This window comes from Mixophyes fleayi, chromosome 12 (genome assembly GCF_038048845.1).
Source record: "Mixophyes fleayi isolate aMixFle1 chromosome 12, aMixFle1.hap1, whole genome shotgun sequence".
Taxonomy (NCBI): Eukaryota; Metazoa; Chordata; class Amphibia; order Anura; family Limnodynastidae; genus Mixophyes; species Mixophyes fleayi.
The window spans coordinates 79,892,640-79,907,701 of record NC_134413.1 but is presented as its reverse complement, the minus strand read 5'-3'; the positions used below and the strand labels follow the sequence as shown (position 1 = coordinate 79,907,701).

At 43.0% G+C, this 15,062-nt stretch overlaps 1 protein-coding gene across 1 annotated transcript in view; it reads left to right on the top strand.

Moving 5' to 3' along the window:
* The first annotated feature begins 222 nt into the window (after positions 1 to 222).
* PCP4L1 (Purkinje cell protein 4 like 1) overlaps positions 223 to 15,062 on the top strand; it is a 36,783-nt gene continuing 21,943 nt past the window's right edge. The window contains exon 1 of the mRNA XM_075192506.1: positions 223 to 364. Within this exon, the coding sequence (XP_075048607.1) occupies positions 356 to 364 (9 nt within the window). The 5' untranslated portion in view covers positions 223 to 355. The remainder of the gene's footprint in view (positions 365 to 15,062) is intronic.

Below are 15,062 nucleotides of genomic sequence, written 5' to 3'. Positions count from 1 at the left end.
TGAACACACAATCCCCAAAAATGTGCAAAACAAAAAAAAATCCAAAATTTCCTTTCCAAGAGAAACTGTACTCTAGAAAAAAAAAAAAAGGAAGCGTATTCAGTGTGTGGCATCCATTCACCACACGGCCACTGAGCACCCTTTTTTGGAAATGCAGCAAATGGCTTAGGAGATTCCCATTGGCTGCCAACAGCTGTCACTCACAGCCAGAGCTCAGGCTCCATAGGGTTTACATATATATGTGTGTGTGTATGTGTGCGAGAGAGGCAGACTAAGGGCAGAGACCGAGAGAGAGGGAGAGAGCGAGAGAGATCAGCAGCTGGTACACAGATTAGCTCAGTTGTCCAGTGTCATCATGAGTGAGGTGAGTGTCTATCTATCTATCTATCTATCTATCTATCTGTTAATGATCTTACAGCAGATAAGTTGTCTGTTGAGCACATACCTGTTCTCCCGCTGTAGACTTTCGTTTGACATTCTGAACACATTTTCATGCAGTCTTCTCTGAGATAAAAGAGTACTTGGGAGACGTATAGGAGGAAATCCTACTGCAAAGAGCTGACAACTAAGAGGCAAGATCCGTAGACCGCAGTGCAAGTAAAAGAGAGTGGTGGAGAGAGGGATAGAGTAGAGGTATTTGTCCCAGACTCCAGGAATGGTTTAGGTGCCAGAGGTTGAATTCTAAGATCCAGACTGGTTGCAGGGAGGTCTAAATAGAAAATTATAAGGAGGATGAGAGAAGTGTAAGCTGGGAACTAAAGCAAGGATACACATTAGGAAAAAGGAAGAAGACAGGAGAAGACGTGTGTTTGACCACAGATAATTATATATATATATATATATATATATATATATATATATGCAAATGTGTAGCACGATGGAAAGTAGACAGACAAGCGAGGATAAGGATGGCACCAATACTGTGGGTAGACTGATGTTTGACGCTAGTGTAAGATTCATTGATGATATACTTTATACTTGGGTCATACAAGATTAGATAGTAAGCTTATGGATCAGTTCTTTCCTTTATTGTAACCAACATTGGTATGCTTCATGTCTCCGCTTTACAAATAAAAGTTATAACAATAGTATACCAATGTAGATTCATCTGTGGATATTTGTCACCAAATACAGGATTTTATATTGTTTTGTTACCCTGCGGCTACTTATAAGCTGGGAAGTCTGTGTGAATCTGTGATTTGGGTCCGATGTGCGTTCATGTTGCCTACACTGGCAGATTTGCAGCACTAAAAGACTATAGTGTAGTGTCAGGTATTATTAGATATATAGCCTGGCTCGTGGTTAGATTTATGTTCCCTCCTGCACTCTGGAAGCAGAAGGGTTAAGATGAGAACATTCTGCATGGCTGCCCTGGGATTTAACAAATGCATTCTTTTTTATTTTTCCATAGAAATGTCCTTTTAACCCTTCACGTTCCCAGTGCGTTATCCAGAAAGGCTGCAGCTTACCGCTGTTAAGAGTCTTGGCAGTAATCTACGGTGGGTCCCCATAGCCACGGGGGATTGACCCGGTCACATAGTGACTGGCAGTTTAACAAGACGGCACCAGTCACTTTGTCATAAAAACCGCTGCGATGAGAGGGGAAAGTTTTACTGAACGGAGGTGTCGTGCCCGGGGGGGGGGGGGGGGTGAAAGGTTTGGACGAGGAGGGCAGAGCGGTGGGATGAGACTGTCGTAGGATTCGGATGGTCTTGTAGAGACTGAGACTAATTAATTGATGCGAGAGGAGAGTGGATTACGGTTCGGGGGAGATTAGCATTGTGTATTAAGAGGGCAATGAAGTTGGGGGGTGAACAAATGATGGGATGAGGGTGTAAATTTTGAGAATGTTTGGGGGAAGATTTGAAGTATGAAGGATAAGAGAGACATAATAAGAAAAGATTGGAATGTGGTATTCGGTGTGAATAAGAGAATATTACTGGGACAGCGTTTAAAGGACGATGAAAACGTCAAACTGAAATGCTTATATATGAAGTTACAATGTCCTTGACTTTACAGCTCAGTTGTTAAATGTCTCCTTCCATCATGAACAGTAAAAATACACATTCCACAGCTTTTAAGCCAAGGCTAAAAGAAGGACTATATAAGTCAAAAAGCATAAATAGCAAAGTAGAGTGTGTCAGTTGGTTCCCTATAAAGGTACTGCTCATGCTTCTGTGTATGAAGCTATCTTGAGAGGGTGTCTCTATGGTCCAAGTGGCTGTAAGTCTGTCATTCAGACTCAGACTGCTGCAGAGATCCAGAGTGATGCAAGATAGAGAACCTCCTGTATGCAAAGGGATGGGACAGATAGTACATTATTGCTGGCAAATACCAGCTATCAATGTACAGTAGGGAATCTACTTACTGGATAAGGGGACAAGACAAGGATGAAAGGTAGTATTGGGTGGTCTTACATGTTAGGAAAAAGAGAGAGTTGAGAGGTTCATAAAAAGAGAATGATTCAGTGGAGAATATAAGAGGTCATTAGTTCAAGGTTGTCATGGACAGATAGTTTTGTTAAAGACAATTTCTCCACCCACACAAGCACATAAGTCCTATTGTACATCAACGTACAATAGACTGACTTCTTTTCAGTTACTCTGTGATAGGGTTAAATCTCATTCACACCATGTTTACCCAACCATCAGCTATAGGTACAAATTCCTTGCACATTGTGAAGCTACCCACGCACCTCTCTCCACCATTGAAAATGCACTTTAACCCCGTAGAGTATTGTTTACTGTTTTATAAAGGCTAAGGGGTATGTTTGCTAAGCTGCGGGTTTGAAAAAGTGGAGATGTTGCCTATAGCAACCAATCATATTCTAGTTATCATTTATTTAGTACATTCTGCAAATTTTTCAAACCCACAGTTTAGTAAATATACCTCTAAAAGTGTGGGAAAAGTTGGGATCTTAAGGACATCATTTCCGGAATTTTTTGGCAGAGTTTGTAATGTACGGTGTGTTCTAGTCTGACATATAATTTACCTCTAAAATGCACAACTATAGAAGTGATAGTGTACTGTTATCCGTCAATAAATCCTGAATTAAACACTGAATTACATCAGCATTTATTGCAAGTCGTACCGTGTACTATGTAACAGTATAATGATGCTTTCTTTTAATTCAATAAGCATGTTATATGTCACGGCTCCTGCCATCCTAGTACTCACTAAAGCGTAAGCTCATTAGGGTAGAGTCTTCTTGCAATATTGGATTTAAAACTCACCGAACGCAGAGTGTAGATTGTAATCTCAGGTGGTGGTGGGGGAGACGGGTTTTACGAACGATTAGAACGAGTGTAAATGTCTAATAACCCACAACTACCAAATCATCTGCTTTTATGGACTAGATTGTAAGCTCTTGGGGCAACCCTGGGTAATGTTGAAATAACCCTATGAGGATTGTTTCCTGCTTCTGTACAGGGCAAACCACGGATGGTAAAGGGTTATAGCTGCGGTCCATTAAAATAACTTCTTGTGCTGACTACAGGCTATGAAGGTGGCCAGGCTTACATAAATTGCTTTCCAGCGGAACCGTCAGGCTGTTCAGAAAGGTTTTTAAGTGCATTTAAAGGGAACTCGTTTTTAATTTGTTTTTGTTTTTTTCCCGTCCCAAATTATTAATGAATTAAGATAAGTGACATCTTCATGTGCTGGTTAGCTGGATGTTTCAGATGATGATGATGATGATATGTATCAAGTGAGTCTGAAAAGATATTAGCCAGAGCTATGTCATCCTCCCTTCTCCGTCCAGATTGTTACTTTGTTGTTACATTGTTACTGCGCTGTAGAAAACAGTTATCTCTTTGTACTGCCGAGAATCTTATAAGTGTAAATGTTGTATTTCACTCGTTAGCCCCAGAAAACTTACATCAATGATTTGCATGCCATCATATTGTCAATGATGGGATTTATTAAAGGGATCTAAGGCTGGGGAGACTTCCAGTGGTCCTCTGCATAAATGTAGTTATTACAATATATTCCTATTAGCTGGGCTCTTTAAATTAATATTTATGGGAGAGGAGCATTTAAAATGCAAAATAAAATTCAATGCACAGGATATGTTGGGGGACGTAGTACTCCCAGGTTCTCCGAGACAGTCACATACTCCCCAACAAGCAGGTTCACGGTAGCGGAACAGGGGGCGTGATCATATCTCGATAGGGGGTGTGGCCAGATACCTTGCAGAGCAGTAGGCTGTCCATTAGTTATCTCCTTTGCCCCAACGTTTCCACCCACAGTCATGTCCTAGGAAGGGAAAGCACCCTAAATTTGGGACTGTCCTATGCAGGAGTCCCTCATTTGGGAGTTAGGCGCAAATCCAGGTAAAGGGGGCAATTTTGGACCTGGACAATCCGTAGTGCACTGCAAGGGGGGCACATGCATTTATTGTTGTTGCATGCAGGTAAAATCCTGACTGTTTTTGCATGTAGCACACATGTAGCACACATGTAGCACACATGTAGCACACATGTAGCACACATGCACTGGGCAGCTTAATATTTACACTGCAATTTAGAGTCGAGCTAGGACAACTCTAATCTGCCTGCACAGTTTACATTCTATCCCCTGCAGGGCAGCATGGCCTGGCCAAGGTCTAGCTGGATGTACTCACCCCTAAAGTGGGAATATAAAGACGGGAGATTATTAGAGTCTGGTTTTATTCATAGCTAGAGATAGAGAAGATTAATAGAGAGAGCTTATGTTCATTCATAGAGACAGCTCGTGTTCATTCATAGAGACAGCTCGTGTTCATTCATAGAGACAGAGCAGAATAATAGAGACAGCTCACGTTCATTCATAGAGACAGAGCAGAATAATAGAGACAGCTCACATTCATTCATAGAGACACCTCGTGTTCATTCATAGAGACAGAGCAGAATAATAGAGACAGCTCACGTTCATTCATAGAGACAGAGCAGAATAATAGAGACAGCTCACATTCATTCATAGAGACACCTCGTGTTCATTCATAGAGACAGAGCAGAATAATAGAGACAGCTCGTGTTCATTCATAGAGACAGCTCGTGTTCATTCATAGAGACAGCTCGTGTTCATTCATAGAGACAGCTCGCGTTCATTCATAGAGACAGCTCGCGTTCATTCATAGAGACAGCTCACGTTCATTCTTAGAGACAGAGCAGAATAATAGAGACAGCTCACGTTCATTCATAGAGACAGAGCAGAATAATAGAGACAGCTCACATTCATTCATAGAGACAGCTCGCGTTCATTCATAGAGACAGCTCGCGTTCATTCTTAGAGACAGAGCAGAATAATAGAGACAGCTCACGTTCATTCATAGAGACAGAGCAGAATAATAGAGACAGCTCACATTCATTCATAGAGACACCTCGTGTTCATTCATATAGACAGAGCAGAATAATAGAGACAGCTCACGTTCATTCATAGAGACAGAGCAGAATAATAGAGACAGCTCACGTTCATTCATAGAGACAGCTCACGTTGATTCATAGAGACAGCAGATTATTAGAGACAGCTCACGTTCATTCATAGAGACAGCAGATTATTAGAGACAGCTCACGTTCATTCATAGAGACAGAGCAGATTAAAAGAGACAGCTCACGTTCATTCTTAGACAGATCAGATTATTAGAGACAGCTCACGTTCATTCTTAGACAGATCAGATTATTAGAGACAGTTTACGTTGATTTATCTTGAGCGTGTAAAGCTGCCACCAGTCCCTGATACTCCAAGATTCTTCTGTTATTTAAAGTTCTTTATAGTTATTTTTTTATATTAAAGACCAGTAAAAGGTTGAGGATCCTCATATACCATAAGCGTTGGACAACACGTGTAAAGGACCAGGCTGTAGTAGTCCTATATCCGTAGTAGTCCTATATCCGTAGTAGTCCTATATCCGTAGTAGTCCTATATCCGTATGCCCCTAAGCCACGTGTCTTGTGCTGTATGCTGGGTATAGTTTTCAGGTCTCTTCTACTGTAATTATGAGAATTGGCTCATAATAAACTACATTGCTGCCATTCTCAATATCTATTCTTATTCCGTATACACAATAAACCGCTCAGTACCACTTCTTTAGTTTTCTGTGCTGGGTGCCAATCTCACAATGTTTGGGCGTAAATCCGTTTGCCGTATCTTGTGTGAATTCGTTCTGCGTGTGCTACGTAACGGAACTTACGCCAATGAGCGCAATAACACAAGAGAGACTATATCAATGGATTGTAGGTACAGTAATCATTAAAAACATCCTGATTTATGTAACTAATGTAGAAAAAAACTAAAAACAAAAAATGTTTTCAAAACACATATTTGTATTATTGATTACAGTATTATGAGTTGTTCCTTTATTCTATAGAATATTTTTATTTGCATGCGATCTGATGTGACTTTTAAATTGCACGTATGCATGTGTGTATCTTAGCGTTTAGGCAGAGCACCCTGAGACCGAGATTCAAATCCGAGCGAAATTTCACTCATCGTTGCTCAGTACCACTTCTCTTTTGTATTTTGATGCAAATTCTGTTCCCTCTGTAAACTAAGATGTATTGACATTGGTCGCGATTTAGAATATTCTCGTCATTACCTCTGTCTACCTAAACAGTGTGTGGGATGTCTATGTCGGTACACCTGTTCGCTAGTCACGTTCCCCTGGAAACACTGTTTATGTTGTAATGAAATAACCTGTTTTCCCTTCGATCGTTCCAACACACGATCCGCGCGCAGATGTGAAGTTGTGTAATTGGAGCCTTGTCTGAACCCATAGCTAGAGGCATTGATCTGGGGAATAACATCCCACTAAATGCAAGGTAGAAAGAAAACCTTAAAAATCATAAAAATGATCAATTATATATGAAAGGTCGTGTGTTACTGAGCTGAATAATGTATGTGAAATGCGTGGATTCCTGTACATTGGCATGACCGGCGATGTCACAGCGGCTCAAATGACTGCCGTCTCAGCTTTCTTATAAGATCCAATCAGGACACTAGCCTAATGATGTGGGAGGAGCTTCTGTTGTGTATTATTAAGTACAGAGGGTATACTTTAAAACAGAGCTGCAGTGGGCAGGGGCAAAGATTTGTAGAGGGGGGTTTCCACACCATGCTGCCAGTGGGCGTGGCCAGCATGCATGGGGGCGTAGCTATAATTTTAGACAGTGCTTGGCTGCTCTCCAACTCTTCCTATCCCTATAATATACATGGGCAATGCTGCGTGCACTACTGTTAGGTGCACGCAGTTCTCCCTTTTCAAGCAGAGCCGTGTGAAGCGGGGGCAGGGTCCAGCCACCTCAATTATATAGTGCCCCAGGCTTGGAGGGGGGTTTCTAGGGACTAGGAAACCCCCTCTCGGTTTGCCTATGGTGGGCTAGCAGAGTAACACTGGACAGTGTATTTATCGTTAAAGAAGTCAATGTTAGAGTTTAGTGGTCCTTTAAGGGCTTATCAACTGCTTATCATCAACTGTCAAACCCCTTTCCCACCTGGTGCACAATGTTCTGCTCCCAATTTTCTCTCTTAATTTCTTATCTGCAGTTACGTGGGCTGAATTGATTTAGTTAGCAAGAGAAGTGTTTTAAATACCGATTCAATAATTCAGCTCAGGTCTCTGCTTCAGGAAGATAAGTGGGGAAATTTGGGAGCAGAGCATTTTGTATTCATTGGAAATGAACGGGTCCGTGTTAGCAGAAAGTGCTTTGGCATAGAGATTTCAAAGCAATTAAGCTGCCCGACCCCTGGAACCAGGACCTCTGATTGGTTGCTCTAAGTAACAGCAAATCATGCTATATGTACCATGTTATTAAATAAACCGTTTAGTATTAGACAGCGAAGCAGCTTCACTTTATAGCAATATAATTGCCTTTGCAAGAGGTTTTTAGATTGTCCTGACTTAAAAAAATATTACTGCTTTAGATGGGGGAGAGGGGGGGGATTGTTCAGATTCATTGCACACAGAGAGAAAGATAGAGGAAGACAGAGTGTGAGAAAGAAAGAGAGACTGGGGGAGACGGCAGGTAGAAAGAGAGGTAAGTGACGGAGGAAACGACCCCTATTTATGAATATAGGGGGATATCACACATTCTCTATAGATAGAAAATCATTATCACCGCAATTTACCAAGATACTCGGCGCCCGGCTTGCGGCGGTCACCTTTCAGAGATAGGGCTTTTCTCCCATTAATAAATAGACCCAACAGAGAGGAACGGAGTGCGGGAGGCATATCGGAGTGAAAGCAGTTGGATAACAGAGACAGACAGAAAGAGCGAGTGGGGAGAGACAGACAGGATGAGAGAGAATGTGTGAGAAAGATGAAAAGAGAGGAGGTTGAGAGGGACAGAGGAAGAGAGGTGAGGAAGTGAGAGTCACTCATTTCTTATAGACAGAAGAGATCAGTAATTATTATTATTATTATTATTATTATATATTCCTAAATATTACATTCCCCAGTCACTTATAAATAAAGTCAGAGAGATAGATTGAGAGGGGAAGAGTGAGAAGGAGAGAGGTGGATAACGAGAGAGGGGGAGAGATAGAGAGGGGGGGGGATGAAAGAGTGGAGATCCATACAGAGGGAGAGAGGGAAAAGCTTGGGAAACAGTGGGATAAAAGAGAATGGAAAGGGACTGATGGAGGAGAAGAGGGAGAGGGACAGAGATGGAGGAGGAGAGGGAGAGATGGAGAGGCATAGAGAGGAGGAGAGGAAGAGATGGATGAGAAGAGGGAGAGGGACAGAGATGGAGGAGGAGAGGGAGAGATGGAGGAGAAGAGGGAGAGGGACAGAGATGGATGAGGAGAGGGAGAGATGAAGAGAGATAGAGGAGGAGAGGGAGAGATGGAGGAGAAGAGGGAGAGGGACAGAGATGGAGGAGGAGAGGGAGAGATGGAGAGGCATAGAGAGGAGGAGAGGAAGAGATGGATGAGAAGAGGGAGAGGGACAGAGATGGAGGAGGAGAGGGAGAGATGGAGGAGGGAGAAGAGGGAGAGGGACAGAGATGGAGGAGGAGAGGGAGAGATGAAGAGAGATAGAGGAGGAGAGGGAGAGATGGAGAGGGAGAGATGGAGAGGGATAGAGATGGAGAGGGATAGAAATAGAAGAGTAGGCGGAGGAGAGATGGATAGAGATAGAGAAGAGGGAGAGAGATAAAGGAGGAGAGGGAGAGATGGAAATGGAGAGAAACTGAAGAGGAGAGGGACAGATATAGAGGAGAAGGAGAGATGGAGAGGGAAAGACTGAAGAGAGGGAGAGATGGAGAGGGAGAGATATAGGAGAAGGAGAGATGGAGAGGGAAAGACTGAGGATGAGAGGGAGAGATGGAGTGAGACAGATAGAGAAGAGGGAGAGAGGTTGAGGAGAAGAAGGAGAGATAGAGAGTGACAGACATAGAGCAGGAGAGGGAGAGATGGAGAGGGAGAGAAACTGAGGAGGAGATGGAGAGATATAGAGGGACAGAGATAGAGGAGAAGGAGAGATGGAGAGGGAAAGAGACTGAGGAGGAGAGGGAGAGATGGAGAGACAGAGAAAGGAGAGGGAGAGATGGAGGAGGAGTGGGAGAGGTGAAGAGGGCTAGAGAGTGACAGGGATAGAGGAGGAGAGGGAGAGGCAGAGAGAGGAGAAGAGGGACTTAGATGGAGGAATAGAGGGATTGATGGAGAGGGAGAGAGACTCAGGAGGAGAGGGACACAGATGGAGGAGGAGGAGAAGAGAGGGAGAGGGACTGAGGAGGGGAGTGACAGAGATAGAGGAGTAGAGGGATCGATAGAGAGAGGGAGAGAGAGTAAGAGAGGGACATAGATGGAGGAAGAGAAGGAGAGATGAAGAGGGACATAGATAGAGAGAGGAGGAGAAGGAGAGAGACACAGAGGAAGAGAGGGACATAGATGGAGGAGGAGATGGAAAGAAAGAGAGATAGAGGAGAGAGATTAAGAGAATGACAGAGATATAGAGGAGAGCAGGAAAGAGTAGGAGAGGGACATAGATGGAAGAAGAAAAGGAGAGATGAAGAGTGACAGAGATAGAGGAGGAGAAGGAGAGAGAGAGTGACAGAGATAGAGACAGAGGGAGAGAAGGGGAGATTGAGAGAGAGATAGAGGAGGAGAGGGAGATAGAGCGAGAGAGAGGGAGAGAGTACATAGTGGAAGAGAGAGGAGGGAGAGAAATGTTAGTAAGCTGTAATAAAGGAACAGAACGACGGGAGGGGCTGTGAGCGAGGACACGGGGGTTACCTTATAGAAACAGCGATTATGAGAGAATCACAGGCTGAGGTGTGAGTGGGGGGAGGCTCTGCGGGCTCCCAGCCTCATTATGTGCTGTAACTACAGGTTCTCTCTCTGTGGATACAATGCAGGATTAATGGCAGAACCTTCCTTTCCCCTCACACTGAGCCGCATTCCTACCAGTCTGATCTGAGGGAACATTGGAAGCCGCGGGAAGCGGGGTTTCCCCGCTGCTATTATTAAACCTACACTGCGCAGAATAAAACACTGGCTAAATACCTATTCATCCATTTACAGCCATGTGAAAAAAGAAAGTGCACCCTTTGTGTGTGTCAGGTCCTAATTAGCAATCATCTAATCCTCGCCAAATCCTACAATTTGCTCAATCTGATCTCAAATAACCCATAAAAAATGTTCCATTGTCCTTATTTATACAACATAATAAATAAGCCAACATGAAGAAGCCACGTGGGGAAAAGTAAGTACATCCACTGAGTCGCCAATCATCCCCCAGAGCGGGCTACCCAGCAGATTCACCCGTATGATGTTTTGAGACATCATGTAGAACCCATCCAGCGATCCGCAGGCCTCGGTTAACGCAGTAAATATTAAAATTCATGACTCTACCATTGGAATAAAAACAATGAATAATTAGGGGAAGGGAGGAGAAGACCTTCTCTCTCTCAGAAAACATTGCAATATGGCTTAGGTTTGCAAAAATGCATCTGAGCTACAGCTCTGGAACAACGTCCTCTGGTCAGCTATGACCAAAGTAGAGGTATTGGATTTTAGTGTAGAACCTCATATCAACTTTCTGACATGTGTGCAGGTGGAGGTGATGATTAGTGGTTGTCCTGCAGCCACAAGACTTTGTCGCTTTGCAACAATTGAGTACACCGTGTGCTCCTTTAGTGTTCTAGGGAAGAATGGGAGGCCAACAGATGCTTGACTGTAACTGGATCATGCAACAGGGCAGCGATCAGTGCCCTCTGAGGCCAGAGCTGGTGGAGCAGTGCTCAGCACTTTTGTATTCCAGAATGCTGGTGACATGAGGCATTATTGGGATCCAAACTACCGCGTGATGTGAGTGGTCACAGGGTAGAACTCTTTAAGCTCTATACAGTGACAGGGACATTGCAGCCTTTCCCATAGTGCTCAGGGAGAAGGGAGAGACTGTCAATACTACCAGCGCAATAGTACCAGCGCGGTACTTAAATAGACAGTTCTGCGCATGTACGAAGGTTGTGCAGAACCTAAGCATCCCGCTTGCAATGGAGCTTGAGCAGGATGCATTTTTCACCACGGTCCCTAACTTCAAAAAGTTAGGGACCGTGGGGAAAAATTAAAGTGTTCCTGCAAAACTATTTTAATTTGTTGGCAACTATGAGCAAGGTCTTGAAAGCCGCCGTGTGTAAGGGCAGACAGAATAAATCACTAGAGTGAGACAAAGAGAAACTGACATTTTGTAGAGCCAACTCCGTAGTTTAATATTCTTTGTGTATTGATAAATGCAAAGTACCACTTCTCTTGTCCTGTATGCTGAGATATGTGACAGCTGCCTAGTACTACTTCTCTTGTGCTGTATGTTGGGATGTGTGACCTCTGCACAGTATCATCATCATCGTCATCATTTATTTATATAGCGCCACTAATTCCGCAGCGCTGTACAGAGAACTCACTCACATCAGTCCCTGCCCCATTGGAGCTTACAGTCTAAATTGCCTAACATACACATACACATACAGACAGACTAGGGTCAATTTGTTAGCAGCCAATTAACCTACCAGTATGTTTTTGGAGTGTGGGAGGAAACCGGAGCACCCGGAGGAAACCCACTCAAACACGGGGAGAACATACAAACTCCTCACAGATAAGGCCATGGTCGGGAATTGAACTCATGACCCCAGTGCTGTAAGGCAGAAGTGCTAACCACTTAGCCACAGCGCTTTTGCACAGAAGTGCGTGATAAAGGGACAAGACGCCATCTCCAGGCAACTGTAAAGCAATGTGACCCTGTAAGTGTATCCTCTCCATTCCTATATCTCATTTAAATAATCTCATAGTGGAAAACCAAATCTCGTTTTGGTGTGTTGGTGCATATCAACAGTAATTACACTAATGCGCCAAATCCCTTCTGACCAAAAACTACCCCCCAATGCGTCCATCGTCCATACAGTCAGCCAGTTCAAACTCGTAGCTTTCATAATCACGCGTTTCACCTATTAACTGGGATATGACAGCTCAAAGGTAACCATGTGACATTGCAGTTCAATTGTTCTCTTTTGTGGTTCACAACTGTCCCTGTTCCGTCCAGGATAAAATACACCTTCTGAAATTAAAGGGCTAATGCGATAGTTTGGTCAACTCTCCAGGAACACTTTTCTTTCTAGATAAATAGACTTACAGAAAAGATCCTCTGACCTTCACCAACCTCCATCCTGACCTTCGTGAGCCCATTTAGTGTATTACTCTAACGAAGGCTGCTGGGAACCGTTCCAGAAATAATCCACTCTTTCCTCGTCGTGTTTGCGCTCTGACAAACTTAATTTGCAAACAGAATCACAACCCAATTACACGCACGCCAGCAAACATTCCCAGCGCTGACTATCCGCTGTTACGGCCCTTCGCGTTCATCCTGCCGTCGTGATTGTTACCTGCACTATTTCCATTTGCTGTTATGTTGCCGAGAAGCTTACTGCATGGTGTAATTAATTAGTGATCCGCGCTGACCTCGCTCAATCACTCAGCTGAGGGGTCCGACCCCTCCTTTCCCCCCCATCAGCCTTGTTTCCAACTACATCAGCTCGCCGTATTGACGCGGCTTAATATCTGTGCGTGTCATGCTGCAAAAAGGATTGGTTATTGATCAGTCCTACACAATCTATCCAAAAGTGAATTAGATTTTAACCTGCCCGTTGCAGGACAAAAAGCGTAATCTTGTGTGGTCTCATCAGCAGCACCCAGGAACTCAAAGGGGCTGCAGATTGTCACTTAAATACTCTATTAAATATTTGGTGCTGGTAAAGTGTATGTGTCTGTCTGTGCATGTTAGAGAATTTAGACTGTAAGCCCCAATAGGACAGGGACTGATGTGAGTGAGTTCTCTGTACAGCGCTGTGGAATTAGTGGAGCTGTATAAATAAATGATGAAGATGATAGGGTGGCCGGTGAACGATCCTCAACAGATCTACGTCAATGAGCAATCTCGGCGATGATCTTATTCCTCCAACCCCCCCCCCCCCAATTATTGACTACGGTATATTATAATATACTGTGGCAACATGCGTCAATCACAATCATTTTTCTTAAACTCCGAATAACGATCCCTTCCTTAAACGATCCGACTATAATTGGAAACAAGAAAAGTACTTTTGTAATGATTTTCTGACAGGCCTCCTAAGCTCACGTGTACATTTTATAAAAGGAAATGTCATTTTGAATAATAAAAAAAAATAAAATGGCTTCACGGATATTCAAATTGGGTGTAATGTTCGTGCTGGCTGGGTATGCAGTGACTTGTAGTTCCACAACAGCTGAAAAAGCGACACGTTTCCCATGTCTTGTCTTCACAAGCCGTAATCATCACTGACACTTCCAGAATGTATTTGGCAGGCTATATCGGGACTTTCCGTTCACAAATGAGTATAAACATGTTAACGAGAGCCTTTCAGTACTTGATACAGAGAAACCAACATGGCAGAGAGAGCTAATTATATAGAGAACTGGCAGGCGCCGCGTGGGTTGCGGCCAAATTACCACGAGTGAAGGCTACAGCCATTTGTTGGTTTGGGTTTAATGTAAGACAAATAGCTGCGCCAAAATAAATAAATAAACGGATTCTGATATTAGAGCGCGGAGGAAAATAAAATTAGTTTCGGGACCAATTGTGGCCTCCGGAATTTAATAACAAAACACAACAAAGGGCTAGATTTACTAAGCTGCAGGTTTGAATAAGTGGGGATGTTGCCTATAGCAACCAATCAGATTCTAGCTTTCATTTATTTAGTACCTTCTACAAAATGACAGCTAGAATCTGATTGGTTGCTATAGGCAACATCCCCACTTTTTCAAACCCGCAGCTTAGTAAATCTAGCCCAAAATCTTTATTACAGTACAGTATGGGCTGAATGGTTGGTTTATATTATATTATATCACAGCCCCAAACCTATTATTAACAAAGCAATAGGCAAATTAGCAATCTTAGCTGTATTTATATTTTATTTCCTCTTTTTATATTTATATTTGTGATCTGCAGAGCCATAATACTGGTAGAATAATACGTAGCCATATATTGTATACTTGTGATACATTGTTACTCTTCGATTGTTAGTGCTGTGCCAAGGACAAGGGGTGGAGGTCATCGATGCATTTATTGTTGCCCCGGCAACCGCTGTTTCTACGGAAACAGCAGAAGGACAACATAAAACAGGAATGAGAAGAGTTAGAGATCAACATGTCTATTTTTTTTTCTGTGTGGATGCATTAGTACAAGTATGTGCATGAGAGAGGAATAAGGAGAAAAAAACCCCATTTAATTAAGAACACGTCACATTTAGGGTCTAAAATTTGCTGTAAATTCGATTACTTTTTTTACTGCAATATAAAAGTTAATCACAAAATGCATAATAAAAATATTAATTCTGTGTATCTGACATATACGATATGTGCAAGGTGTATAGATGGTTCTTACACCCTTGTATCATGTTGCCTGGCTGTGTGTGATTAGCGTAGGACTAATTACAGAGTAGTCACAATTAGCATCTTTTCCTTGCAAAAATTTAAAGTAGTGCGTGCAAGGATGTTGGGTTTAAAGAGTAACATGAGTCAGTGGAAGTCCATTATGTCTATAATAAGACACCCCT